Source organism: Podarcis filfolensis (genome assembly GCF_964270895.1).
Source record: "Podarcis filfolensis genome assembly, chromosome: Z".
Taxonomy (NCBI): Eukaryota; Metazoa; Chordata; class Lepidosauria; order Squamata; family Lacertidae; genus Podarcis; species Podarcis filfolensis.
The window spans coordinates 2,288,788-2,314,559 of record NC_139617.1 but is presented as its reverse complement, the minus strand read 5'-3'; the positions used below and the strand labels follow the sequence as shown (position 1 = coordinate 2,314,559).

Sequence of the window (25,772 nt, the reverse complement as noted above, 5' to 3'; positions counted from 1 at the left end):
CCAATATGCAGATGACACTTAGCTCTGTGCCTCTGTTTCATCTGAATCTAGAGATTCAGCTGAGGTGTTACACAGGTGTTCCCAGGTAGTGATGGACTGGTTATGGGCCCAAAAAGGTAAACTCAGTCCTAAAAGCACAGAGGTGGTTTGTGTTCCAAGTTCTTGAGTCCAGAAGGAGCCTGTCCTAGATGGGGCTGCAGAGTAGGTTTGTACCCTGGGCAGACTCGGGACCCAGCATTGTCACTTTGAACCTCAGGTGGCCAGGAGGAATGCCTATTTCTAGCCACAGCCATGTTTAGACAGAGATGACTTGGCCAGAGGACTGGGAAGTGGATTATTACACTGCCCTCTATGTGAGGCTGCACTTGAAAGTGGCTTGGAAACTTAAGTTGTCAAATTACTGACTGGAGTTGCTTTTAGAACTCATATAACTCCTGTTCTAAAAAACAGCTACATTGGTTCCCAGTTCATTTTGGGGCCCAACTCAAGGTGATCACGCTAGTGATATAAGTGGTAAACAATTAGGCACCAAATATCTGAGAGACTGTCTCCTTCCCTACAGACCCCCACAGGTGTTAGGATCGGCAGAGGGGGCCTTCTTTGGTGGCCCCTTGCCCTCAAAATTCTCTGTGGCAGCCCCTAAGTTGTGGAACTCCCTCCCCTCAGAGATCAGTGTCACACTTTAACGATACAACTTTTGGCGAATACTGAAAACACATCTCTTTACCTTGGCCTGTAATACTTGAGATGATTCAGTGTCTGTTGTGGGGAAAAGGCAGAAAGGGATGGGGTTTCCTGAAAGACAGTACAGCTTGCTGGCTGAAACCCTGAACCCTCTTAAGCTGCAACATTTTGTTACAGATCTCACATGTTCTTCATAAACTCTAAACACAGAGGGCCATCTAGTGGAGACAGGCACTGGTTCTAGAACTGAGAGGCGTAAAATACAAACGAGATAATCTGTACCATGCTGGTTTAAGTTCAAACTTCTTTGAGTTCACAGAAAATATCAGACAGGAACCAAAAAGGGTCTGAAATTCAGAATGGTCTGAAGGAGGGCTGGGGAACCTGGTCGTCCATGGCGGGTGGGAGGTGAGTCCAGCAACATCTGGAAGGCGAAAGGTTCTCCAGCCCTCGTCTAAATTAGGTACAGTGGTACCTCAGGTTACAGACACTTCAGGTTACAGACTCTGCTAACCCAGAAATAGTACCTCGGGTTAAGAACTTTGCTTCAGGATGAGAAGAAAAACCGTGCTCCGGTGGTGCGGTGGCAGCAGGAGGCCCCATTAACTAAAGTGGTGCTTCAGGTTAAGAACAGTTTCAGGTTAAGAACGGACCTCCAGAACGAATTAAGTTCTTAACCTGAGGTACCACTGTATTCCAACTTGGTGCCCTGCAGATACTTGCACTACATTTCCCATCAACCTCAGCCAGCACAGCTGTTGAGGGCGCCAGTTGGGGGAAGCCTGTTGTAAAGCAATTAGAAGACCATTTGCATTGCTGGACTATTTATAAAACCTGGGGTGGGGAGTGCCATTTCTGTTTGTGGAAGGATAGTATGGGGACTATTTAGTTATTTGTTTGCTTGTTTATTAAATCCAATACTCTCCTTTCACCATGTCACAGAGCATGTTGCAACAATTTAAAATTCAGAAATCAAAAACGGGTCAAACAAATTACAGTGGGTGAATACTGAGAACACACCAAAGCAGTGCACGGAAACACTGTTTACCTTCCCGCTATTTATCTACTTGCACTTTTGTGCTTTCGAACTGCTAGGTGGGCAGGAGCAGGGACTGAGCAATGGGAGCTCACCCCGTTGCGGGGATTTGAACTGCCGACCTTCTGATCGGCAAGCCCTAGGCTCTGTGGTTTAGACCACAGCACCACCCGTGTCCCTCCTTGTCCTTAGGGACCTGCTTTTGAGGGCTTCACCCCCCCCTTTAAGATATTTTTGTACTCCCCCCCCCCCAAGCTTTCCAATACACTCTCTGGTCTGTGGATAGTTCACAAGAGCCATCAGTTGGATCATGAGTTTGCTAGTGTGGAAGACATGGGTGATTTCATGGGTGATTCCCTTCCTTGAAATCCTTTTCACTTTCAATAGAACACTAATTATCCAAACACTTTTGGAGCTGTTTAAATGCGGTGGTGCTAATTACAAAGCCCCCGTACCTGGAATATTCAGCAGTGGAGGGAGAGACCTTTGACAACACTTCTCAACACATAGCTAAAAGTCCCGGGAATTCCCTGAAGAAAGCCTTTTAACAGCTTAAGCTTCTTAATATTTCTACCATAGACATGCTGTAAAGATGTGCCTGTGTGCAGCAATTTGAATATACCACTGGTTTCATTAAGTATATTTGAATACTGCTTTCTTCATCTTGCTTAAACTTAGCTACTTAGGCTAATGAAGAAAAGCTGCACAATTTTGGGAATTTTTAGTTTAGAGAAAAGATGAGTAAGAGGGGACACGATAGAAACTTATAAAATTATTCATGATTTGGAGAAAGTGAATAGTTTTTCTCTCACGTGACACCAGAACTCCTGGACATCAATGGAGCTGAACATTGGAAGATCTAGTAAAGATAAAAGACTTCATGTGGTGCATAAACTATGAAACACACTCCCTTGGGAGGCCAGCAACCTACAGGGTTTTAAAAGAAGATTGGACAAATTCATGGAGAAGGAAGCAATCAATGGCTGCCCGCCACAATGGCTCCGCTCTGCCTTCACAGTTGGAAACAGCAATGCTCCTCAGTCCCAGTTGCTGGAAGCCACACAAGGGGAGAGGCTGCTCTGGTGCTCGGATCCTGCTTCCATGTTTCCCACAATGGGCACCTGGTTGGCCCCTGTGAGAACAGGATGCTGGACTTGATGGGCCATTGGCCTCATCCAGGAGGCTCTTCTTAGGTTCTTATGCTATGTTCTTTACTGAAGTGGTTTACAAGCAGTAAGTTGTACATGTGAGCAGAAATGAAGTCATCAAAGTGGGAAATGAATAAAACTAGTAATGAAGGTGCTGTTCTGGTCAATGCACTCGCTGAACTCATTTCACTCAGTCAAGTTTATTGCTTATAGCCAAAGGCTGCTGCAATGTATACAGTGTCATTCAATAAAAAATATACTAATTTGATACAAAAACTTAAAACATTTGTATTGTCAAAGCATGACCTAATCTGCACAACACTATAAAAAGGTAAAGGACCCCTGACAGTTAAGTCCAGTCGTGGACGACTGTGGGATTGCGGTGCTCATCTCGCTTTACTGGACGAGGGAGCCGGTATACAGCTTCCGGATCATGTGGCCAGCATGACTAAGCCGCTTCTGGCGAACCAGAGCAGCGCACGGAAACGCTGTTTATCTTCCTGCTGGAGCAGTACCTATTTATCTACTTGCACTTTGACATGCTTTTGAACTGCTAGGTTGGCAGGAGCAGGGACTGAGCAACGGGAGCTCACTCCGTCGCAGGGATTCGAACCTTCTGATTGGCAAGCCCTAGGCTCTGTGGTTTAGACCACAGTGCCACCCGCATCCCTGCCAGCACAAAGCTATAGAAACTCCTTAATATACAAATTGAAACATTAGACAATAAAATTTATAAGCTAAAATTACCGCGGGTCCACTAATATATTAAAAGTAATATTAAATAATACAATAGACAATTATGTACAAAGTTTAGTGAGAAAGATACAGCTTGGTGTAGATGGGGTCAAATAAATTCATCTCCTTTACAGTTGATAGCTATCTCGGCTATATATTTTTTTTAAGTTTCCTGGCAGCAGTTGCAAAAAGGGCTATATATTCCTGTAAAATATGTCACCCAATCCTTCCCTTGGACAGATGCTTCTAACGAGTAGCCCAGCCCATTTGTGCCTTGGGCAACCAGATGCCAAAATTTCTGTGAGTCTTTTTGAAGTGCTGCATCTCCCAGTGCTTTCCACTGTTGCTCATAATATACGGTATTTGTTTCTTACTTTTAAGAAATAGTTTATAATTGTATCGTAATTGAGCTACCTCAGCTTGCAGAGCAAGATTGTGCTTATCATGTTTTATCTTTGATTTTCTAAGTTCCCTAGATAGACGTTTTTTTACTATTCTGACATTCCTTATCGAACCATGTCTGTCTTTTGAACTTTTTATTTTTGATCACACTGGTTGTGGTCATCAGTGGGCGCATTCGGTTAATTATATTTTCACAGAGTCCGATTACATTTCCTGTTTCTAACAACATTTCCCCCTTTAATAAAGCCAACTCATGAGAATCCAGGATCTGGATCATTTTTTTCTGGACCTGTGCATTCCATTTTAACCGTCTATCTCCAAGTATCAGATATTCCGTTTCATCCAATATTTTAGGGAAAGCAGGAGAAACAAATGGTGCAAGAGATAACTCAAGTGGAAAGTGGTCACTTTCAGCTCTGGGGATTATCCTAAGGGTGTCTCAATTAACTGGCACATTATTAGATGTTAGGATATAATCTATGGTGCTAGTAAATCCACTGAGGGAAATAAAAGTAAAATACCCCTCCTGACCCCCTTGTCTGTGCCCATTACATAACAAAAGATTGTGCTTAATTATAAGTTCACAGAGGTATTTCCCAGCGCGGTTAGAGGTGCTGTCCATTGCTGCCCTCTGGCAGATTTCGGGTTCGTCCTCCAAGTTTAGTCCAGATAATATTATATTTTGTGGGGAGACAAGGCCAATCTGGGCATTGAAGTCGTCCCCCAAGACAAACCAAGGGTTGGGCGACAAAGAGTCTATACTTTCGAGTAGTTGGTCAAGTCTTTCCCAATATGAACTCAGTTCCCCACAGGACTTTACTGGGGGAATATACACACAAATACATTAAGTATTTCTCAGAAGACTATCGGAGAGGGACAGTGCTAAAAAATTAGGGGTGGTCAGCGAGGGGCACAGTTGAATTGTTACATTAAGAGATGGTGACACCAGCACTGCCAGCCCCCCGCTAGGCCTTCCGTGCTTTGTAGTTTTAAATGCTGGTTGGGTGTAACTTGTAAAACCCTGTAATTCAACCGTTGTACCTTCTTTTCCCCAGGTTTCTTGCAGGAAAATGATATCATGTGTTTGTAAATAGGAACAGAAATTGCTGTCTTGAATCTTGTTCAGCCACCCTGTTACATTCCATGATAGAAGTTTGTTTGTTTTCTAGTGATTTCCTCTTAGTAAATTGCTGGTCATTGTGCTTTTAGAGTTTGCCAATTTTTGAGGCAACGGTATCATTTATACTAGTAGTGTGATCCAGATGTTCAATAATTTCAGTTGTTGGGCATGAAGTGTTCACCGGACCTTTACTTTGCAAATTACAGTGGTACCTCAGGTTACATACGCTTCAGGTTACATACGCTTCAGGTTACAGACTCCGCTAACCCAGAAATAGTGCTTCAGGTTAAAAACTTTGCTTCAGGATGAGAACAGAAATTGGGCTCTGGTGGCGCAGCGGCAGCAGGAGGCCCCATTAGCTAAAGTGGTGCTTCAGGTTACATACGCTTCAGGTTACATACGCTTCAGGTTACAGACTCCACTAACCCAGAAATAGTGCTTCAGGTTAAAAACTTTGCTTCAGGATAAGAACAGAAATTGGGCTCTGGTGGCGCAGCGGCAGCAGGAGGCCCCATTAGCTAAAGTGGTGCTTCAGGTTAAGAACAGTTTCAGGTTAAGAACAGACCTCTTGAACGAATGGTAAGTACTTAACCCGAGGTACCACTGTACTCACCAGCGGAGATTCCTTAAGTGTAGTTCCTAACTCCTCCTCATCTAAATGTCTAATCTTTGTCCAGAATTCTGGTGGTTCCGTAGATATCAAGCAGTTATGGACACTGGGTTTGTTGTCAGTCTCTACCTCCGATTCTTTGTTCTCTTTCAATGTCTGGCTCATAAGGTCAAGCCTCTTGATAACTGTTTGTTGCTTTTCTTGAGAGAGGTTCCTAAAGGAGTTGAGGAAATCATCTTCCAAGGGATAATACTGATGTTGAGCATGATTCTGTGGATTCAACTCGGGCATGTCTGTTTCTTCCCGGCTTATCAAGTTTGTTTGCGATGTCATTACTGCCATTGGAGATCCAGGCTTTGGTTTTGTGGGTCACTCTGTAGCCCTAGTCCTCATCTTGCATAAGGGCATGACAATAGAATTGTGAAATACCTGGGTTGGAAAAACTCCTCTGCTTGACAATCTGGGTTTCAACTTGTGGATCAGTAAAGGCAGTCTGGTAGAGGAAAAAGTTAACATGATTTTTTGGAATTGGTTTGTGATATTCAGGGATTCAGTCCCAACTAGATCGATCTCTGTAAGTCCAATTCCAAGTAAGTCTGATAGATGTCGTTTGGCACGTTGGGCGCCTTTCCAGTTAGGAATTTGATCTGAACTTCCACAGATTGTCATGCAGATCTTTTTTGGTTGAAAGATTAGATGAATTGGTTTTAAGTACCTCTACACATTCTGTGTTGAGCTTAGGGGTCTACTCTTGTTGACGCCATTTCACTTTGGTGCTTTGGTGGTCTATTGGTACCTGCTTATTATTAACAGATAATCTATGGACCTCTTTGGATAACTGAGTTATTTGGGAGGCAATACCTCGAATTTGCTGGAAGATGTGTTCAACCGTTCTTGCAATTAAAGTTAATTGGGTGCTCTCCCTACTTGTTATTTCTTCCTCTATTTGAAGCTGAGAGTCAGCTTGCCCCATCGCTGAATCTAGTTCTGCACTCCCACTCCAAGTATTCTCCTCACATTCACAATCAACTTCAAAAGGGGAAAACTGGCTTTTTGTTGAAACTGTAAAAACAGATTTGTTAAAGAAGTCCTCCATTTTTTATCGTTTGGGAGCTGGTGAAAGGACTTCCTTCTCATATCCCTGTAGTGTTTACAAGCAGGCATAATAATGTGGTGAGGAGTAAACAAGGAGAGGATTCCTTAGCAGGAAAGGAAAGGGAAAAAGTGCTCAGTTTGTTCTATTGAGGAGCTTCTCTGTGTAATGACTGCCAGGAAGTCAAAAAACAAGGGGAGCTGGCAATTAACAGCTAGCAGCTAACGGCCTGCCCAGGATGCTTCTCACAGTGCTTGCCCAGAGTGTTTCGTATAACATAGATAAGAAAGTGCTGATAAGTTCTCAGTGAATTGGTAAGTTTAAAAGTGGAGAAAGGAAAATCACTTTCCTGAGCAATTAAAGTCAATTAGAGTCCTCCGGAGCTCCGAAGCCTGGTTTTTGAACTGACGCATCTTTCTGGAAGTCCAAATTCATTTTTTATTTTTGAACTGGAAGTAAGATGGGAGGGAGGTGAAGCTTGCAGAGAAAGCGGCACAATTCATTGCTTAGTTCAGTGGTTCTCAACCTGTGTGCCGTGGCCCCCTGGGGTGCATTGAATGATGGTCGGGGCGCCACAGGCAACCCTGGCCTCTGTCCCCCTTTCTTTCCCTCCCTCCTCTGATGCCCTCTCACATCTCTGCCTCCCAAAGGCTTGCACAGTTGTTTGTTGCAGCAGCCCTGGCTACAAGCTCCCCAGGCGAATGGTGCCTCTGGGAGGCCCCTCTCTTTGGGGCAGGGGGAGCGCAGCTCAGAGACCAGGGGCTGCAGGCAGCTGCCCGGAGGGCTTCCAAGGAGAGGGGAGAGGAGAGGAAGCTGCCAGGTCTGCAGGCAAGGGGTGAAATAACTGGGCTCCTGAGCCCCACATGGGAGCTGCAGAAATAATATAGTTGGTCAATGGAATTGTAAACTCAAAAAGGTTGAAAACCTCTGGCTTATTTTAAAACATAGAATGTTCTAAGGAGAGACTATGGTTTTAATTTTTAAATACTTAAAAATTACTCCAGAAACAAGGCATTTACGGAGCAGCTAAAGATGTGACAAGAATCATTTCTATAAACAGGAGATTTCAATTTAAACAATTGGGCTATCTAAAAGGGAGGGTTTATATGCACCTGAGGTGTGTGTGCGCACGCATATTGATTTGCATACCCTTTAAGCAGGTGATGGGGAGATGGATTTCTTTGTTTAATGGCCACCAGCTTGAATAGTTTTTAATTTTTTTTATATGAATATTTATTAGATTTTCCAATTTTATATAAACACAAAAAGAAAAAGAAAAAGAAAAATATTAAAAACAAATCAATTTCAATAACAGTTTTTCAATAACATGATTCTTTGACTTCCTCATACCTCCCCTTCTTGTTTTCTAGTTCAACTTGTTAATCCAGCAAATCCTAATCTCTTAACATTCCTTTTAAAATATCACCTTATTTTCCACTCAACTTTTTATTTTTAAATTTAATAACTTAAACAATTTTAATCCCTATTATCTTTATCATAACAGCTAGAGACCACAAAAGTTCAATCCAACATCTTTTCACAGCTTGAATAGTTTTTAAAAGCGGTATAGACCTTTGCACAGGAGATACAGACTGCCTATGACTATGCTGTGCTCCCAATGTCAGGGAAAACTCTTTTAAGTACCAGTTGCTGGGAATTGCAGGTTGGCAGAGTGCTGTGGTGCTCATATTCTGCTTTTGGGCTTCCTGTGGATATAAGGTTGGCTGCTATGGTGGGATGCTGGCCTGGTTTGGCTTCTGATCCAGCAGCTCTTAGATATTTAGGACATTGGAATACCATCTTCCAGGGTAGTTCAGTGAAAGAGCATCTGCTTTGCATGCAAAGGTTCCAGGTCCAATCACTGGTGTTTCCTTGGGAAAGTCTCCTGTCCAAATCCTGGAAAACAAATCAGTAATGAACCAATCATGTGACTTGCTATATGGCACCATGCTATGGGAAATGATGCTTCAAAAGAAAGAGTGAAACAGCAAAGGACCTGGGCAGAACATTTGGTGCTGGGGCTACCACAAAGAGAGCCCTGCACTTGAGAGGTGGCAGCCAAGCTTCCATTAGGATGATAGGTGCTGCCACTAACATTTCCTTTTTTGCCACTCCCTACCATGAAGACTTTGGGCCACCTCATGAGAAGACTCCCTGGAAAAGACCCTGATGTTGGGAAAGATGGAGGGCACAAGGAGAAGGGGACAACAGAGGACGAGATGGTGGGACAGTGTTCTCGAAGCTACCAGCATGAGTTTGACCAAACTGCGGGAGGCAGTGGAAGACAGGAGTGCCTGGTGTGCTCTGGTCCAGGGGGTCACGAAGAGTCGGACACGACTAAACGACTAAACAACAACAAGTATGAGGAAATAGCAAGGCTAACTGGAAGAATCCGACAGCAGGACGATGAGAAATTCCAAAGAGAATGGTCCAAATTTATGGTATACTTAAAGAAAACTGTACATAAAGACACTCACAGGACTGAAATAAAACTCATAATGTTTATTGTAAACATTTGGTTAGGCCACAAGATGTAATGCTGTAATAAGGAATGTATGTGTAAAGTGTAATACAAAAATTTATTAAGGAATTATAGACATTTATAGAATGTATATATAGTAATCATGCTTAAGTAAGAGCAATGTAGAGAAGCCAGAAGAGGGAAGTTAATTCGGATAAGGTATAGATTGAAAGGAGAATAATATTGTTAAGCTGTACAGTGGTACCTCGGGTTACATACGCTTCAGGTTACAGATTCCGCTAACCCAGAACTATTGCTTCAAGTTAAGAACTTTGCTTCAGGATGAGAACAGAAATTGTGTTCCGGCAGCGCAGCAGCAGCAGGAGGCCCCATTAGCTAAAGTGGTGCTTCGGGTTAAGAACAGTTTCAGGTTAAGTACAGACCTCCGGAACGAATTAAGTACTTAACCCGAGGTACCACTGTATTGTGTTTAAGACATTTGGAAAAAAATAATAAAAAATTATTGGGGGAAAAAACAACAACAACAAAGCGTGAAGACAAATAGGGAAGTGAACTGAAATCTGAACTGGTACGTAAATGTGAGCAGGAAATTCAGTCTCTACCACATCACTTCCTTGTCATATAAGCACTGATGATGGGTAGTGGTTTATTAGTGGGTGGGGGAAGAGAAGCTGCACGGTCCAAAATCTGGGGGAAATGAAACAGAGCTTTTGGAACAATGTACAGTCTCTTATGCTCAAATCACAGGGTGCTTCTGCCATAGCTTCAACTTTAGGAGAGTTTGGTGGAAAGTCATGATTTGCTCAATGTTTGGAGGAAGCTTTGTTTTTTAAGGCTCCCTGAAGAGCACAGGAAGAGTCACACGAACCATTAGTCCATATAGCCCAGCATTATCCACACTGGCAGGCAGAGGCTCATTAAAGTTTCAGGCGGGTCTACCCCAGTCCCACTGGGAGATGCCAGGAATTGAACCTGGGGCAATTAAGCTGCAGCCCTTTCCCTCTTGCGTTCCATAACCCAAGCACTGGTACAAAGTACATACTGTATTACACTTCTGGAGGCCAGTTTCTCACTCAGACTGCTGAAGGGAGGGAGGCCCTCTTGTACAGCCTTACCTGGATCCAGCCCTCTGCTTTCTGTTGCAGCTCAACAGCATCAGGTTGGTCCTTGTATTGGCATTAACACGATACATTATTATCATATTATTAAGAATTAAATTTCTATACTGCCCTTTTACAAAGTGCTGTGATAGGAAAGAGGCTTGCTGTGACAGGCAGAAGTCACTTCCTTCCAGGGGTGCAGTTTGGGGGCACGTCTCTTGCAGGGGCAGGAAACTGAACCCTCCCCTTCTGGAGGGAAGGGCTGTGGCTTAGGTAAAGGTAAAGGGACTCCTGATCGTTAGGTCCAGTCGTGGCCAACTCTGGGATTGTGGCGCTCATCTCGCTTTATTGGCCAAGGGAGCTGGTGTACAGTTTTTCTGGTTTTCCGGGTCATATGGCCAGCATGACTAAGCCGCTTTTGGCGAACCAGAGCAGCGCACGGAAACGCCGTTTACCTTCCCGCCGGAGTGGTACCTATTTATCTACTTGCACTTTGACGTGCTTTTGAACTGCTAGGTGGGCAGGAGCAGGGACCAAGCAACGGGAGCTCAGCTCGTCGCGGGGATTCAAACCGCCGACCTTCTGATCGGCAAGCCCTAGGCTCTGTGGTTTAACCCACAGCACCATCTGCGTCCATCCCTTTTGCTGCAGAAGCCCCATCTTCCGCCCACAGCAGGACCGCTAAAGACTCCCTGCCTGAAATCCTGGAGAGTCTTGGCGGCTGGTCATTGTAGAATGGGGTTTCCCAGACTTGAGCCTCCAACTTGTTTTGGACTACAACTTCCATCATGCTTAGCTACCAGGATCAGTGGCAAGGGATGATGGGGGTTGTAGTCGAAAAACAGCGGGAGATCCAAGTTTGGGAAACCCTGGCATAAATAATACTGAACAAGATGCATTCCCGTTCTGACTCAAGTCTGAGGCAGCTCCCGTGTGTTCTTAAAGGATCCCAGCTCAGCGGAAGATGTTCAGTTCCCCAGCGACATGCTGGGAATGCCTGAAAGCCCCTGAGAACGACTGCCAGCCAGGGTCTGCGATACTGTGCTGACCCGGTCTAAGAGGAGGAAAAGCCGGTCCTGTGGAAGATGCGAGGAAGACCCGGAACTGGGCTTCGCCAGACCCTCTGTGCTGCTCCCTGCCGGCCCCGGCTCGCGTCTGCCACGCTCTCCTCCTCGCCCCCCGCCTTCCTTCCTTTGTCTCCAGCCGGGGAGGGCTGCTCTGGTCCAGCCCCTCGCTCCTCCTTCGCCTGGGCGGGAGGGAGGCGAGCCGGACCCTCTGGCGGGCTCGGACTCAGGGCTATCCTTGCAACTGTTTCTGCTGCTCCGGCTGTCGGGAGCGATGGCCGAGGTGCGCAAATTCACGAAGCGGCTGAGCAAGCCGGGCACGGCAGCAGAGCTGCGGCAGAGCGTCTCGGAGGCGGTGCGCGCCTCGCCGGGGCTGGTAAGGAGCCGGGCTTTAATTCCGGGGCGCGCCGGGCAACGCGGGGGCGCGTGGTGGCGGCGGTGCCGGGTAGCTTCCAGCCTGCGGCGTGCGCTCACGCCTCTTTCCTGCGAGCCGCCGGCTCGCTCTCTGTGCATGCCCAGAGGCGGCCTTCTTCTTCTGCTGCTGCTGGGCCTCGGGAGGTAGCTGGTGGGGAAAGGAGGAACAGGGTGTGAAGCGCGCGGCGGGAAGGGGTCTGGGTGCTTTGGGGTGAAGCGAGGATGGAGAGCTGGTGTCAGCGAGGGGGCGTGGCTGCGCGCAGCTGGGCAGGACGGCAGGGACCAGCTGCGTCTGTGGTGGGCTCCCGCGGTGGGCTGGGAGAGAGGCCCCCTCTCTCGGAACAGCTCTAAGCCGCTCCTCCGCCCTCAGAAGGGGAAGGAAGGCTCCACCCAGAAGAGGAGAAGGAGGAGGTTTCCTGGGGCGGGGAAGAGAAGGAGGCTTAGCGTGTTAGTTGCCCGTCCAGCCCTAAGGACCAAATACTTGCGGCATAGGAACCCAGAGCCCAGCTGCGCCCCATAGGGGAGATGCCAGCTTGTCGGGCAGAGAGAAGGAGGCCAAGCTAGAGTTTGGAGGCTGGTCTGCAGGATGGATGGTTTGAAGTGGTGGTTTGAGGGTGATGAGGCCTTCAGCAGCTACTAGGACTAGCCCCTATCTCTATGTTATTCCCCCTTCGCTGTCCAGGCAGAGTGTCTGGGCTGCGTTCACACACACTGTACATTTAGAGCACATTTCTCTGCTCCAACCAAAAACAGAATCCTGGTGTGTTAAGGGTGTTGGGAATTGTAGCTCTGTGGGCAAGCTACAGTTCCTGGGATTCTTTCGGAGATGTCTTGCGTGCGCGGGTGGGAAGAGCGGTTTTGCACTCAGGTCCTGCATTGGGCTTCTTGTCATTGGGCCAGCTGGTTGTCCACAGTGAGAACAGGATGCTGGGCTAGATGGGGCCCCCTGAGCCTGATCCTGTAGTGAGGCTTTCCTTAGGTTGTGTTCCTATAGTGCAACCAGACCCTTGCCATGTTGTCTTCCTAAAACAACACACCTGCCAACCATCCTGAGGGCTTATGCCAACATCCAGGAGCAACAGAGATGGTTTGAGCTGTGCCTAGGAAGTGCAGTAGGAGCCAGCCAGGGTTGTCTGGAGATTTGCTTTGATTTGAGGAAAGCACCCAAACAGATCCTCTTAGAGTTATGATTGAGCTGCCCCAGTGTCTAGTGGCCACAGCTGGCAAGATCAGTGTAGCCTATGCAGTCCGTGTCTCCTGTGCTCACCATGTGGATGCACTACGGTCAAAATTGCCACCCTCTCCTCCCATGATGCACCAGTCCAAGTCACGTCATTCAACTGCCGGTTCTTCTAGCTATCTGATGCTTCCTGCCCATTTTCAAGCTTGTCTTTTCAAGCAGGAGGGCTAGAAGAGTACTTTTTGAAAAGAGCAAGCTGCAGCTTTTAAAAGAGCGCTTTTTAAAAAGAAAAAAACACGAGGGCTAGAAGCTTTATATACCTGTTTAGGGAAGTTTTTAATGTTTGAAGTTCTATTTTGTTTTAATGTTCTGTTGAAAGCTGCCCGGAGTGTCTGGGGAAACCCAGCCAGATGGGCGGGGTAGAAATAATAAATTATTATTATTATTATTATATTATTATTATTATTATTATTATTGAAAATCATTGGCTCTCTTTGCAAAGTCCAGACCTGCACATACTGCACATATTGCCGTGACAGTACAGTGGTACCTCGCAAGACAAATGCCTCGTAAGACGAAAAACTCGCAAGACGAAAGAGTTTTTCATTTTTTGAGTTGCTTCGCAAGACGAATTTCCCTATGGGCTTGCATCGCAAGATGAAAACGTCTTGCGAGTTTGTTTCCTTTTTCTTAAAACCGTTAATACCCAGGGAATCCGTGCTTCGCAAGACGAAAAATTCGCAAGACGAAAAACTCGCAGAACGAATTAATTTCGTCTTGTGAAGTACCACTGTATGTTCCTGGCTAGTTTTGGCCAGGAACAAAGTGACAAAGAAATGTTTGGGTCTTACATATTACAGCCTCAAGCTTTAGGTGGAAGAGATTTTTTTTTTTTAAATGGCATTGTAAATAAAAGGTGTATTGTGACATGCCTTGGTGGCACAGGGCCTCAGAGTTATGAGGTTTTTAGTTAATGCTGAGTCTACCTCACAGGGCTAGATTGGTTTTTGCCTTTGTGGAAGCTGAACACCCTTTCTCTCTCTGCTATGGAACTGAGTTTTATTCCGCTGGCAGACGCAGTACGTTTTCAGAAGCAGCCAGGGGCAGCTTGTGAGTCTTTGGTAGAGCTGGATGCTCTGAGGTCTGCCTTCTGAAGTGTGTGCAAAGTATCACTGAGATTTGTTTTCCATGCTGTTCCCTCGCCGTATGGATTTGTGCTCTATGGGAAGAAATATTCTCAGAAAGCAGAAATATGAGGAGCTGAAGAGGCGGCAAATGGTTTCCTATGGGCATGCCAGGAGACGGGGAGGGCTGGTGCTTTAGGTGTGGCTTCAGCTACAGAAATCTTTCTCCACAAAAACAGGAGCTCAAGCGGCCTATTTTACTATATCAATGTTGTTATAATTTATTTCCCACCTTTATCCCAGAGTCCCAGGGTGGAACACAATGTTGAAAGTGGGGGGGGGGGCACACTTGCAATCACAAAAATTAAGTGAGTCCTAAAAATAAAGGGTAAAGAGATGCGTCTTCATAATTCACCCTCCCGCCCAGTCTAATGAAGGTTCCAGGCACATCTCTGTGGGGAGAAACTCAGGAGCTGCCACCAAGTTCAAAATTAGCCAGGTGTGTTTTGCAACTGGCGTGGGTCCAACTGTAATCACATGGAGACCTCTGGATGCCAGGTTGATGACGGACATCTCCATCTGGCTGGCCCCTCCAGCTTTCTTAAGCAGATAAGCAGAAGAGCTTATTTATTAAATATATAACCCACTTTTTAATTCAAGGAGTCCATGGTTCACCCCCTCCCCAGTTAATCCCTATGGTGACTGTGAGGTAAGTGAAGAGGCTGTGCCTGACTGCAAAGTCACCCAGTGAGCTTCATGACTATGTGGGGATTTGAACCCTGATCTCCCAGGTCCTGGTCTGAAACTCTAACCACCATGCCACACTTACATGAGCACCTTGAATTGGACCTGGAAACAAAATGGCAAAACAGTGCAGCTGTTTCAAAATGGGGGTCGCTTGATATCTAACTGGAGCCCAGCCACTGCATTGTGAGCCCAACTGAAGTTTCTTTAGCAAATGAAAATGTAATCCGATTGAAGTTTCTGAGCCATCTTCAAGCACAGCCCCACAAAGAGTGCATTCCAGCACTCTTGCAGCCTGGAAGTTACCAGAGCATGGAGTCCAGTGGCCAAGCCATCTCTGCCCAAGAGGAGCAATGTCATTAACAGTTGTAACAATTAGGCCCATTTGGAGAAATTTCCCAGAAGACAGGCTGAAGTATTTTTAGATCTATGGTCTTGTAGTGACCCCAGGGGTTAGGGTTGTTTAAACGCATAACCAATCACACACAAAAATCCAGTAACTGAAAATAGCTGAAATCAAGTGATTAAATTGTTTACAACAGAGCCATAAACCCTGATCTGGTGTCTTGGCTTATTTATTTATCTCCTGCCTTTTTTTGCAGCCGTATAACAAGGTTGCTTACATAAAATCAAAACTCGAGCAAACTTCAGCCTAAAATATAACGTGTGTGCCAAAAACCACCAGCAGATCCATGAAAAATCAAGTTCCTTGGTAGGCAGACCAAGATAAAATGGTCTTCACGGCCCACTGGGCGTAGTGCAGCAGAGTACATTTTTCAGGAGTCGGTTACAAATCCTTGGTGCTACGAATGAACAGGCCGGCAGCAAGACCTGCAGATGGGCACATGTAGTGGGACGGAGGTCAAACCTTAAATTGAGCCCAGAATCAAACCGGCAACCAGTGAAGCAGATGGTGTATTGGTGTAGCTTGATCAGGCAGCTCCTTGTCAGAACCCTTGTCGCCCTTCAAGCGTGTCCCCATGTAAAGAGCACTGCAGTCTTCAAACCTGGAAGTGGCAAGTACACAAATATAATGGAAGCCAGGCCTGCTTATTGCAGAGACCCATGTCAGAATGTAACCCTTCACACCCAATACTGGAAATCTTTGGGTTGTGTAGGGTGACTCGATCGGGGTGGGGTATCAGCTACTGCAATGCTCAGCCTAGATTTTGGGAGCAACCATTGTTTATAACATTATACTTTCTTGGCTGATCTCTCTGCTCATTATCCATAAACAATCCAGTCGGTTTGCAAAGGAAGTGACCTGTAATCAGCAAAGGGCACTAGAAATAAGGGGACTTGCTGCTGCTGATACAGTGTGCGAACTAGGAAGCTGGCTGAGGCCATCAAAACCCAAACAGTTATCTGCCTGAAATATATTCAGAGTCGCAAAGTGATTTCATGCTCTTTATTCAGCTCATAGTGGTGAGGAGGAATGAATGAAAGTCCCCTCAAGGTATCTGCTTTATATACATTATTTACACAATGGGCTGCCCATGATTGGCTAATTCCGGAATTCTACTGTAAGCCAATCAGGTTGTGGATTCACTTCAATCTGGAGCATGATTGGGTGGTTCCTGCCAACCAATCATACTGCTGCATTGTTCTAGGACCAATCAGACTGCTGCATTCTGAATCCTATTGTTCTAGGACCAATCAGACTGCTGCATTTTGGATCCTATTCAACTCAGTACATAACACTGCCTGTCCATCAAAACCACATAGCAGAGTCTTCTGGGGATGTACCACTCCAGGCTGCAACTTGGAGGGAGGGGGCTGGACTGTTGAATCAACCCCCATGTAACGAAGGCTCCTTATACGTTGACCCCCCCAGGCACATACGGGATGAAGTTTAGCCAGGAACACCTCCGTGTAATGTACTAGAGCTCTACGTTCAAAAGAGTTCTGTATATTTATTTCTGCATAGAATGGCTTTTTAAAAAGTGATTCCCATCCTCCCCCATGCACTACCCGCAGTCCCAAACAGCACAGTTCAGGAAGGATTCTTTCAGTAAATCATTTCATTATGTGTGTTGCTGTTGCTTAATGCAAGAAATCCAGAATATCACCCAACTGCCATTTGCCTCCTATGCTGCAGACAGCATGCCTCTGGGTACCAGGGAATCACAAATGAGAAGAGATGCTGCTGCACTCAGGCCCGGTTTGCAGGCTTCCCACTGGGGCATCTGGTTGGGCAGGGTGCAAACAGGGTGCTTGACTTCGAAGGCCTGATCCAGCAGGCTGACTCCGCTGCTCTAATTCCCTGAAGGTCTGGATCACCCCCAGCACCTCTGTCCCATTGAGTCAGACCTCACAAACATCCCATGGTCAAGGCAACACAGAAAGTGAGCTGTTTTGTCAGCTGGGTGGGCAGGTGGAGGCATGATCGTAGGTCATTTAGGGATTTCAGGCTGGCTTGCTTCTTTCCTCCCTGCTGTGCAACTTGTGCTTCCAGCAAAGCAGATGAGAACAACCGGAACAGATTCCCCGTTTCGTCTTGGGGAGGGTCATGCACTCTATCGCTCAGCAGCAACCAAAACTAGAGTGTGGCTTCCTTTTCAGCCCGGTGTTGCTGCCTGGAAACAGAGAGGCGGCAACGGTGGGTGCAGAGTCAGCAGCCAAAGCAGCCTTCGGTAGCAGAGTCAAGGAGCTTTGCAGTTCTTGTGGTCAGAAAGAACAAATCCAGAATAGCGGCAGTTGGCTGGAGGAGGAATGCCTGGCTTGGCTGTTGGAGTGCTGCTCAGCAAGCTTTCACGTCTTGCTTTTCATGAGCCTTATTATCGTTCATCTTCGTTAGAGTGACTCGGCAAGGTTCCCCGTCTCTGGCTTCCTTCCTGCTCACTGTGGCTCCGGAACAGCCTCCCTTAAAATGGTTCCCTCCAGAGAGAGGGGCAGTGGTGGTGTAATGGTTAGAGTGTCAGACTAGGACTGGGAGACCAGGGTTCAAATCTGCACTCAGCCATGAAGCTCACTGCCAGAGGGCTGATCACTGCCTCACAGGGCTGTTGTGGGGATTAAATTGTGCTGAGTGGGGAAGAATCACGTTTTCCACTTTGAGCTCCTTGGAGGAAAAGGTGGGCTGTGAATACATGCAATCATAGAATCTTAGATTTGTAGAGTTGGAAGGGTCCCCAAGGGTCATCTAGTCCAACCCCATGCAATGCAGGGATAAAAATGAGGTACAGTGGTGCCCCACAAGACGAATGCCCCGCAAAACGAAAAACGTGCAAGACGAAAGGGTTTTTCGGTTTTTGCGTCGCTTCGCTAGACGATTTTCCCTATGGGCTCTTGCGAGTTTGTTTCCTTTGTTCCTTTGTTTCCTTGTTTTCTTTAAGCCGCTAAGCTGTTAATAGCCGCTAAGCCTCTAATAGCCGCTAAGCCGCTAAGCCGTTAATAGCCGCTAAGCCGTTAATAGCCGCTAAGCCGCTATTAGCTGTGTTTCGCAAGACGAAAAAACCGCAAGACAAAGAGACTCGCGGAACGGATTAATTTCGTCTTGCGAGGCACCACTGTAAAATAAAAGTTTTGGACTACAACTCTCATCATCCCTGAATGTTAGCCACAAAAGGCTGGGGCAGATGAGAGTCGCCATCCAAAATATCTGGAGGGCACCAGGAGAGCAAAGGCTGTTCTGGAGGCTGGAGAGGAGGATCAGTTGGGTTTTGCTCAGCGTTGAAAGTGTTATTGTGCAGGTACCGTCGCCTCTGTTGCTCACACTGATTTCCCTTGTCATCTCTGATCCAACAAGTGTGGCAGGCTTTTCTTTCTATTACAGCAACCTCAAAGCCTGCACAACCTGTGTGACCAGAAGCAGGAGAGGGATATCTGCAGGCCTTGACACCTTCTTTCAAAGTGCCTTGATCCCTGGAGGAGGAAAAAGCAAACCACTGTAGCCATGCAGCCAGTCTGTTGCTGGACTACAACTCCCATCAGCCCTGAGCAGCAGGGGCCAATGGGAATTGGAGTCCCTGGAGAGGCAACACATTGGCTAGTCCTGCATGCTTGTCTCTGAAATGCCACACAAATCCCTGCGTGCCCCCTATGCCGTTTTCCTAATGGGGGCTGCCCTACATTCCCCCCCTTCTCTTCGGCTTGGTTGCTTCTCTGCCTTGGGGTGCAATACAGGAGACAGCTGCAATGATTTCTCTGGGGATTCAAATCCAGAGAGAGGCAAAAGCTGCATTCTTCCTGATGTGGGGCAGCTGAGGCTAATTCGCCATCCTCCTCTGAAAACAACTGACTAGCACGAGCCTTTCCAGATACCAAAAGGGCTCAGATCCAGCTGGTTCTGGCGTGGTTTTCTGTAAACAGACTTCCCGGAGCCACTCCTGATCCATCGCTTGTTGGCTGCAGCCCAGAATGTTGCACTCCAGAGAGCAGGGCAAAGAAGTTCATGCTGTATTCGCAACAGAGCTTTAGTAGCAGGAGAAGGAGCTGTGCAGAGGTTGTTAAAAGGTGCCTCTGTCCTCGCATCAGGTAGCTGTGAAACTGCCTTGGAGTGTTGTCATCACCATCGCCATCATGATTATGGGATGCAGGAATCTGCTTATAGGATGTAATACAACAGATAAAAATAAACAAAACTAGAAAATTTAAAACAGTGTGCAGTACAAAATCCCTGCAATGCCCAGCCAATAAAATATTAATAAGGCAATCACAACACCCCACCCAGTGTGGTGTAGTGGTTAGAGCAGTCTTTCTCAACCTTTTGTCCCTAGCTGTGGTTGGCCAACAACTCCCACCATCCCTAGTAGGCAAGACCAGTGGTCCAGGATGCTGGGAGTTGGAGTCCAACAACAGCAGGGGACCCAAGTTTGAAAAATGACCTGGAAGCTCAGGGTTCAAATCCCCACTCTGCTGTGAAGTTCACTGGGTCACTTTGGGCCATTTGCCGTATCCCTGCCTATCCTACCTCACAGGGTTGTTGTTGGGGTTAAGTGAGGAGGGGGGATCATGTATGCTGCCTTGCGCTCCTTGTAGGAAAGTTGGGATATAAATGCTAATAATTGTAATTAATAATTAATTAATAGTAATAGATGGGCACCACAGGCACCAGCTCAATTACAAACTGCCTGAGTGAACAAGAAGACCTCAGATCCAGCACCTAAACAGGGGGGTGCAGAGTGGCCATTGCTAGTTATTGTGATATTCAAAAGCAGATATTGTGCACTGTGCAAGAATGAACACACGGGGAAAGCTAGTTTTGATGGCAAAACACACGGCTTTCATGCTCTGGAAGACCCAAAGAGCCATCGTTCTTGTGATGGGAAACACACCTGGTAGCATTGCAGATGGCGGGTGGTGGAAGACTTCTGGCTGCACTGGGAAGTCGCTGGATCAAGGTGGTGATTGAGGCACGGGGCCAAGTGTGGCCCTCCAAGCCTTTCTCTCTGGCCCTTGGAGCTCTCCCCGAGCCACAGCCTTCACCAACTCCACTTTGCATCTTCCCTGAGCACCTTCACCTGGCTGGAATGTGCCCATAAACTCTGGTTGGATGGGGGGGGGGAAGGGTTGAGTGTGTGCATAGCAATTGCTGCCCTGCCCACTGTTGTTTCTGGCCTCACCCACCACTGACACACAGGCCACAAAAAGCTGCCTAGAAGCGAATGCAGCCATTGAACTGAAAAGGGTTCCCCATCCTTGGGCTTGGGTGCTGGGCTTTGTCTAGGCTGGCCAGCTGCCCCGTTGCTCTCCTTTGAGCAGCTGACTTTGCTGGTTGTTTTGAGAATGACACAGGTTGCTTCTGTCCTGAGAGTCTTGCATTGGCCTGAAATTAATGGCAGCAGTCAGTTTCATTGGCACATCCCTGGTTTCCCCTGTGGCAACAGGCTTTGTTTGGAGGGCTTAGATGCCCCTGGGCTGTGTGTGGAGGGAAACCCATTGTCAGCTAATAACTTAATTGCCTTAGTCCAATTCCTTCTTCACTTTCAGTTAAATCTCTTGGTGCCATCTGGTAAGGTGGCAGCAAAAATAGAGATAACCAGGGACAGAGCACATTTAAAGTTGAGTTTGATGTGCCCTTTGCACAGCACAGGAGGCTAAGACATCAGAATCTTGTTTCAGAGTCTTAACCTTGAGGCCCTTTCAGTTGCAATAGTGTTCAGGTGCAGAGCAAGCATTAGAGGGGAAAACCTCATGAGAGCTTAATTTTCAATGAAGCTCTTCTAATCAGCCAGTGTGTTTGTTTCTCTTGGGGAAAATGCTTTCACTGGGATTCCCTGGAGAAGTGCTGGGAAACCCTCTTCCCTTTGGCTTCCAGCTCCTGTTTGTTTACAGCAGCTTGACCTTTCAGTTTCCTTTTCAGGCTGTGGCCTGGGAGTCACCTGGTGGCAGCTCCTAATAGGGACAGCCTTGCCATGTGGTGGTGGGTTTGTAATAAAAACTGGGGTGATTTGGCTTCTTTTCTGCCTGGAGAACAGAGTAAGCAATGAATTCCACGTAAAGGAGTAAAAAAATGCTTGTCCATCTCTTGGTAGCAATTTTTTTTGCCAGGGGGAGGAGGGTTGTTGAGCTTCTCCTTTCATAGAATTATGGAGCAGGAAGGGACCACGAGGGTCATCTAGTCCAACCCCCTGCAATGCAGGAATCTTTTGCCCAGTGTGGGGCTCAGACCCATGACCCTGAGCTTAAGAGTCTCCTGCTCTACCGACTGAGCTATCCAGTTGTGCATTCACGATTTTGAACAGCTTTAGGTGTTGATTGAACCTTAATTTATTTTTTAACAACTTTCTAGCTCTTCTGAACTGTCAAAAGGAGGGGAAACCATCTGAGTCCAGGCTGGGGAACTTGTGGCCTTCCAGCTGTTGTTGGACTACAGCTCCCATCATCCCTGACCACTGACCATACTGGAGGGGGCTAATGGGAGTTGTAGTCCCAATGACACCTAGAGGCGTGCAGGTTCCATACACGTGCTTGGAGAGGTTGCCTCTGGGGGTCTCGTTGTATCTTATAAACTCAGGGCAGCTTGCTTGGGTCTGGTGGCACCACTGTGGCCTGGGTTCTGTGCTTCTGATATGGGGCAGAGAATGCTTCTTGGGGCCTAGCCCTCTCCTGGACAGAGCAAATCCCTGCAAGGCGTTTTGAAGGAGGCGCTACAGATCCAGAACTGGCAAGTGTCGGCTGAGGCCCTTGGAAAAGTTCTCTCTTTTGTCACAGAAAGCAACCTCTTAGCTCTGTGCTTTTTTCTTTTCCACATTCACTAGATGGAAAGCTATGAGCTCTGGGAAATCTGCCTGCTGGGATGCTTCTGCTAGTCATTAGTGAGCGTCTGGTGGGTTTTTTTCGGCATTGGCTGTGTTTGCGCCAAACGATGGAGCTAGTCCTGAGGCAGAAAACATTAACCAGAAGGCCAAAATCAAGGGGCTAAAGAGAAAGGGGTCATCTCTCCCTGCTTGCTATGGGTCTGGACAGTGCTAGCCATCCTTGGATGTTGGCAAGATTCGTCTTCAGCCATAAGTGGGCATAGGGGAAGAAATTTGGTTCAGATTGCATTTTAATGTGGCTCTCCTTAATTTGCACTTCCTGAAAGAATATGCAAACGGAATAGCCCAGGGGTCAGCAACCTTTTTCAGACATGGGCCAGTCCACCGTCCCTCAGACCATGTGGTGGGCCGGACTATACTTTTGGGGGGGGAAATGAATAAATTCCTATGCCCCACAAGTAACCCAGAGATGCATTTTAAATAAAAACACACATTCTACTCATGTAAAAACACACTGATTTTGGGACCGTCTGTGGGCCGGATTGAGAAAGCAATTGGGCTGCATCCGGCCCCCGGGCCTTAGGTTGCCTATCCTGGAATAGACCCTATCCTTCAACACCTGGGATTCTTCGGATTTTGCAGCAAAGTTCTGTTAAAAAATGCATCTATTAGGTAGAAAGTGTACTTAAAAAGGCATAGTTAAAATAATATGCAAAAGTGTATTATCATATCTTCACTTATACATAAAAATGTAGTGTGTTGTCATGCTGCTCGCCTGGCTCCCTCTCGCTGCAGTGTGAGGAAAGGCCTGATGGCTCAAGTGAGCTGTTTAACGCAGAGGGGATGGGGAAATTAAAAGAAGCGAGGCTTGGAGCAAACTGTAGGGGAGAAGTGGGGCAAGCTGTGGGGGGGATAGGTGACGGGTAGTGTGAGGTGTAAAGGGAGGGGGCGCATAAGGTTTGGGGGAGGGCAAAGGGGTAGACTGGTGGATGAGCACAGCCTGCAGGGGTGCCAGTCTCTACTTAATTATACAGTGGTACCTCAGGTTACATACGCTTCAGGTTATATACGCTTCAGGTTACAGACTCCGCTAACTCAGAAATTGTACCTCAGGTTAAGAACTTTGCTTCAGGATGAGAACAGAAATCGTACTCTGGCGGTGCCGCAGCAGCAGGAGGCCCCATTAGCTAAAGTGGTGCTTCAGGTTAAGAACAGTTTCAGGTTAAGAACGGACCTCCGGAACGAATTAAGTACTTAACCTGAGGTGCCACTGTATTACAGAAACTGTATCCCTGTTCATACATGGATAAGCCACAGTTTTCGGGTTTCAGGCAGGAAAATTCCTAGCCCTACTTGGAGAGGGTGGGGATTCAACTAGGGACCTTCTGCATGCAAAACAGCTGCTCTAGCGCTGAGCTACTGGCTAGTCCATGTTCAGTAGCTCTTCTTTAAGAGACCAGTAAGGGCCTGTCACCCCTGCAGCCCTTTCAGCTGCCTGGTCATAGAATGATGGAAGGTATCCTGCGGATCTTGTCCAGCTCTCCCTGCAGTGCAGGAATGTGCAGCTGGCCCATATGGGGGTCGAACCTGCAACCTTGGCCTTAATCAGCACCACGTTCTAAGCAGCTGGTCCTTGGCCACTTAGCCCCTCCTTCACCATTGGAGCACCCAAAGTAGTCCATGGGCCCATAATGGCTTCAGGACAGTTCAGCAAAAGGCATCCAGAGATGGGAGTCAGGCTGAGAGCTCAGAGTCTGAGAAAGAGATTTTGCAGCAGAATGAGGTGCTATCACAACTTCTGCCCATTGCTGTGTAAGGAGTCATCTGCAGTGCATATCTGGCTTTGGAGAAGCACCTGAGAGAAGCACCAGAAGTTCAGGAACGTTTGATCTTCCATCCTGCCTCTTTCCTGAAGGTGACCACCAACAGCGCCTTACCTGAGAGCTACAAATTTGGTGTTTGGACCTCTCCACTCTTCTACCCAGTGCTGCAAACTCACCCTCCAAGAATCGAGTTCCCACAGGTGTCCTATTCTCTCTGGTGACGGAGTCTGGGAGCCTCGCCATGTCAGGCCTGACCCCTTTATTGCTGCCCACCCATGTGCACAACTTGAAGCTTTCTCCAAATTCTTTGCTCACAAAGGGGTTGCCCGGAGATGTGGTGGCAGATGCGTTTCCCAGGCTGCCTGTGCGATGGAAGCCTTCCAGCTGTTCCAGTGAATCCATTGAGTGGGGAGTGAGTGGGGGCTGGTATTTTGTCTCCTAGTGCATTGAGAGCCAGGAATAAATTGCTTTTCTGTTAGAACTAAAAGCATGCAATTGAGATGACTGCTCTGACTGAGAGCAGGGTTCTGTACCCTTTTGCCAGAGAAGGACCAGCTTTTACAATGAGGGTTGCAACCTGTGTGTCTTTTGGAGGCAGGGTCCACAGGGAAGCTGTTAATTGCCTGCCTCTGTAGCAAAGCTTTTTGTGGGGCAGCAGTATACCTGAAGTTCCACTTAAGATGTGCCATGTTTGATGGTTGTTCTATTTGGTTTGCGTTCATTTGCCTCATCCCCATAACTATATGTGGACTGATTAAGGAGATCAGTTTCCATGCCTGAGCCTTCCAGTAACAGAGAGATAAAATCACCTTTATTTAAAGGGGGGGGGGGACAAACTCTGTTTCACCCACGTGTTCAGGGTGGTGATGTTTTTTTGCAATCCATGAAAGCCACAGTTATGTTCAAAGCCTGCTATTTGATCTGCCATTAGCATCCTAATAAGGAATCTAATTCGCTAGAAAGCTTTTGTGAAGAGCTAAAAGATTGGGTGGAGTTTTTTGGGAATTAGAGTGGCTCTGGTACAGAAATACTTGGCACATGGTTTTGAAATCCGTCCACAAACTGAACATTGCAGGGTTCATCACTTCTTCTTTCCTATGTTAATGTGGAGGCTTGCACCTCCTGCTTCACCCATATGGTGTAGTCTAGGCATGTCCAAAGTCTGTTTTGGGGGCCTAATTCGGCCTGCCGGTCAGTTTAATCCGGCCCCTGCGGAAGTTTATTTCTTGGGGTAAAAATCCTAAAAAAAAAGCTCAACAGCTTCAATCCTAAACAAAGGTCAGTAACTTTGGTCGGCCCTTTGGTTCACTTAATCAAATCTGGCCCTCTTTGGAAAATAGACATCCCTGGTGTAGTCCATGGGGAGGCAAACTAAGGCCCGGGGGCCAAAGCCAGCCCAATCGCCTTCTCAATCCGGCCCGCGGACGGCCTGGAAATCAGCGTGTTTTTACATGAGTAGAATGTGTCATTTTATTTAAAATGCATTTCTGGGTTATTTGTGGGGCATAGGAATTCGTTCATTCCCCCCCCCCCAAAAAAATATAGTCCGGCCCCCCACAAGGTCTGAGGGACAGTAGACTGGCCCCCTGCTGAAAAAATTTGCTGACCCCGGTGTAGTCTTCTCTCCCTCCCTCCCTCCCTCCCTTTGTGTTAGGGTTTTTTGAGCTTCTTTTTAGGTGCCATAATGAGCTTGATTGGCTGTGCACGGATGACACCGCTGCAAAAGATGTGCTGCTCAGTCCCCCAGATGGCATCGGGAGCACCTGCAGCTGCGAATGAGCAGAAGCTGCAGGAATTTGCCCTCTTCTAAG

The 25,772-nt window shown here is 47.1% G+C and overlaps 2 protein-coding genes across 6 annotated transcripts in view; one reads left to right on the top strand and one right to left on the bottom strand.

The window, feature by feature from the left end:
• Positions 1-25,772, bottom strand: part of KLHL13 (kelch like family member 13) — a 1,461,558-nt gene that overhangs the window by 162,106 nt on the left and 1,273,680 nt on the right. The window lies entirely within an intron of this gene.
• DOCK11 (dedicator of cytokinesis 11) overlaps positions 11,631-25,772 on the top strand; it is a 153,663-nt gene continuing 139,521 nt past the window's right edge. For 4 of the 5 annotated variants that reach the window (XM_083595334.1, XM_083595336.1, XM_083595337.1 and 1 more), the window contains exon 1: positions 11,631-11,850. In XM_083595334.1, the coding sequence (XP_083451460.1) occupies positions 11,749-11,850 (102 nt within the window). In that variant the 5' untranslated portion in view covers positions 11,631-11,748. Of the gene's footprint in view, positions 11,851-22,161; positions 22,207-25,772 lie in introns of those variants that run through there. The other variant, XM_083595335.1, reaches the window with a different exon arrangement.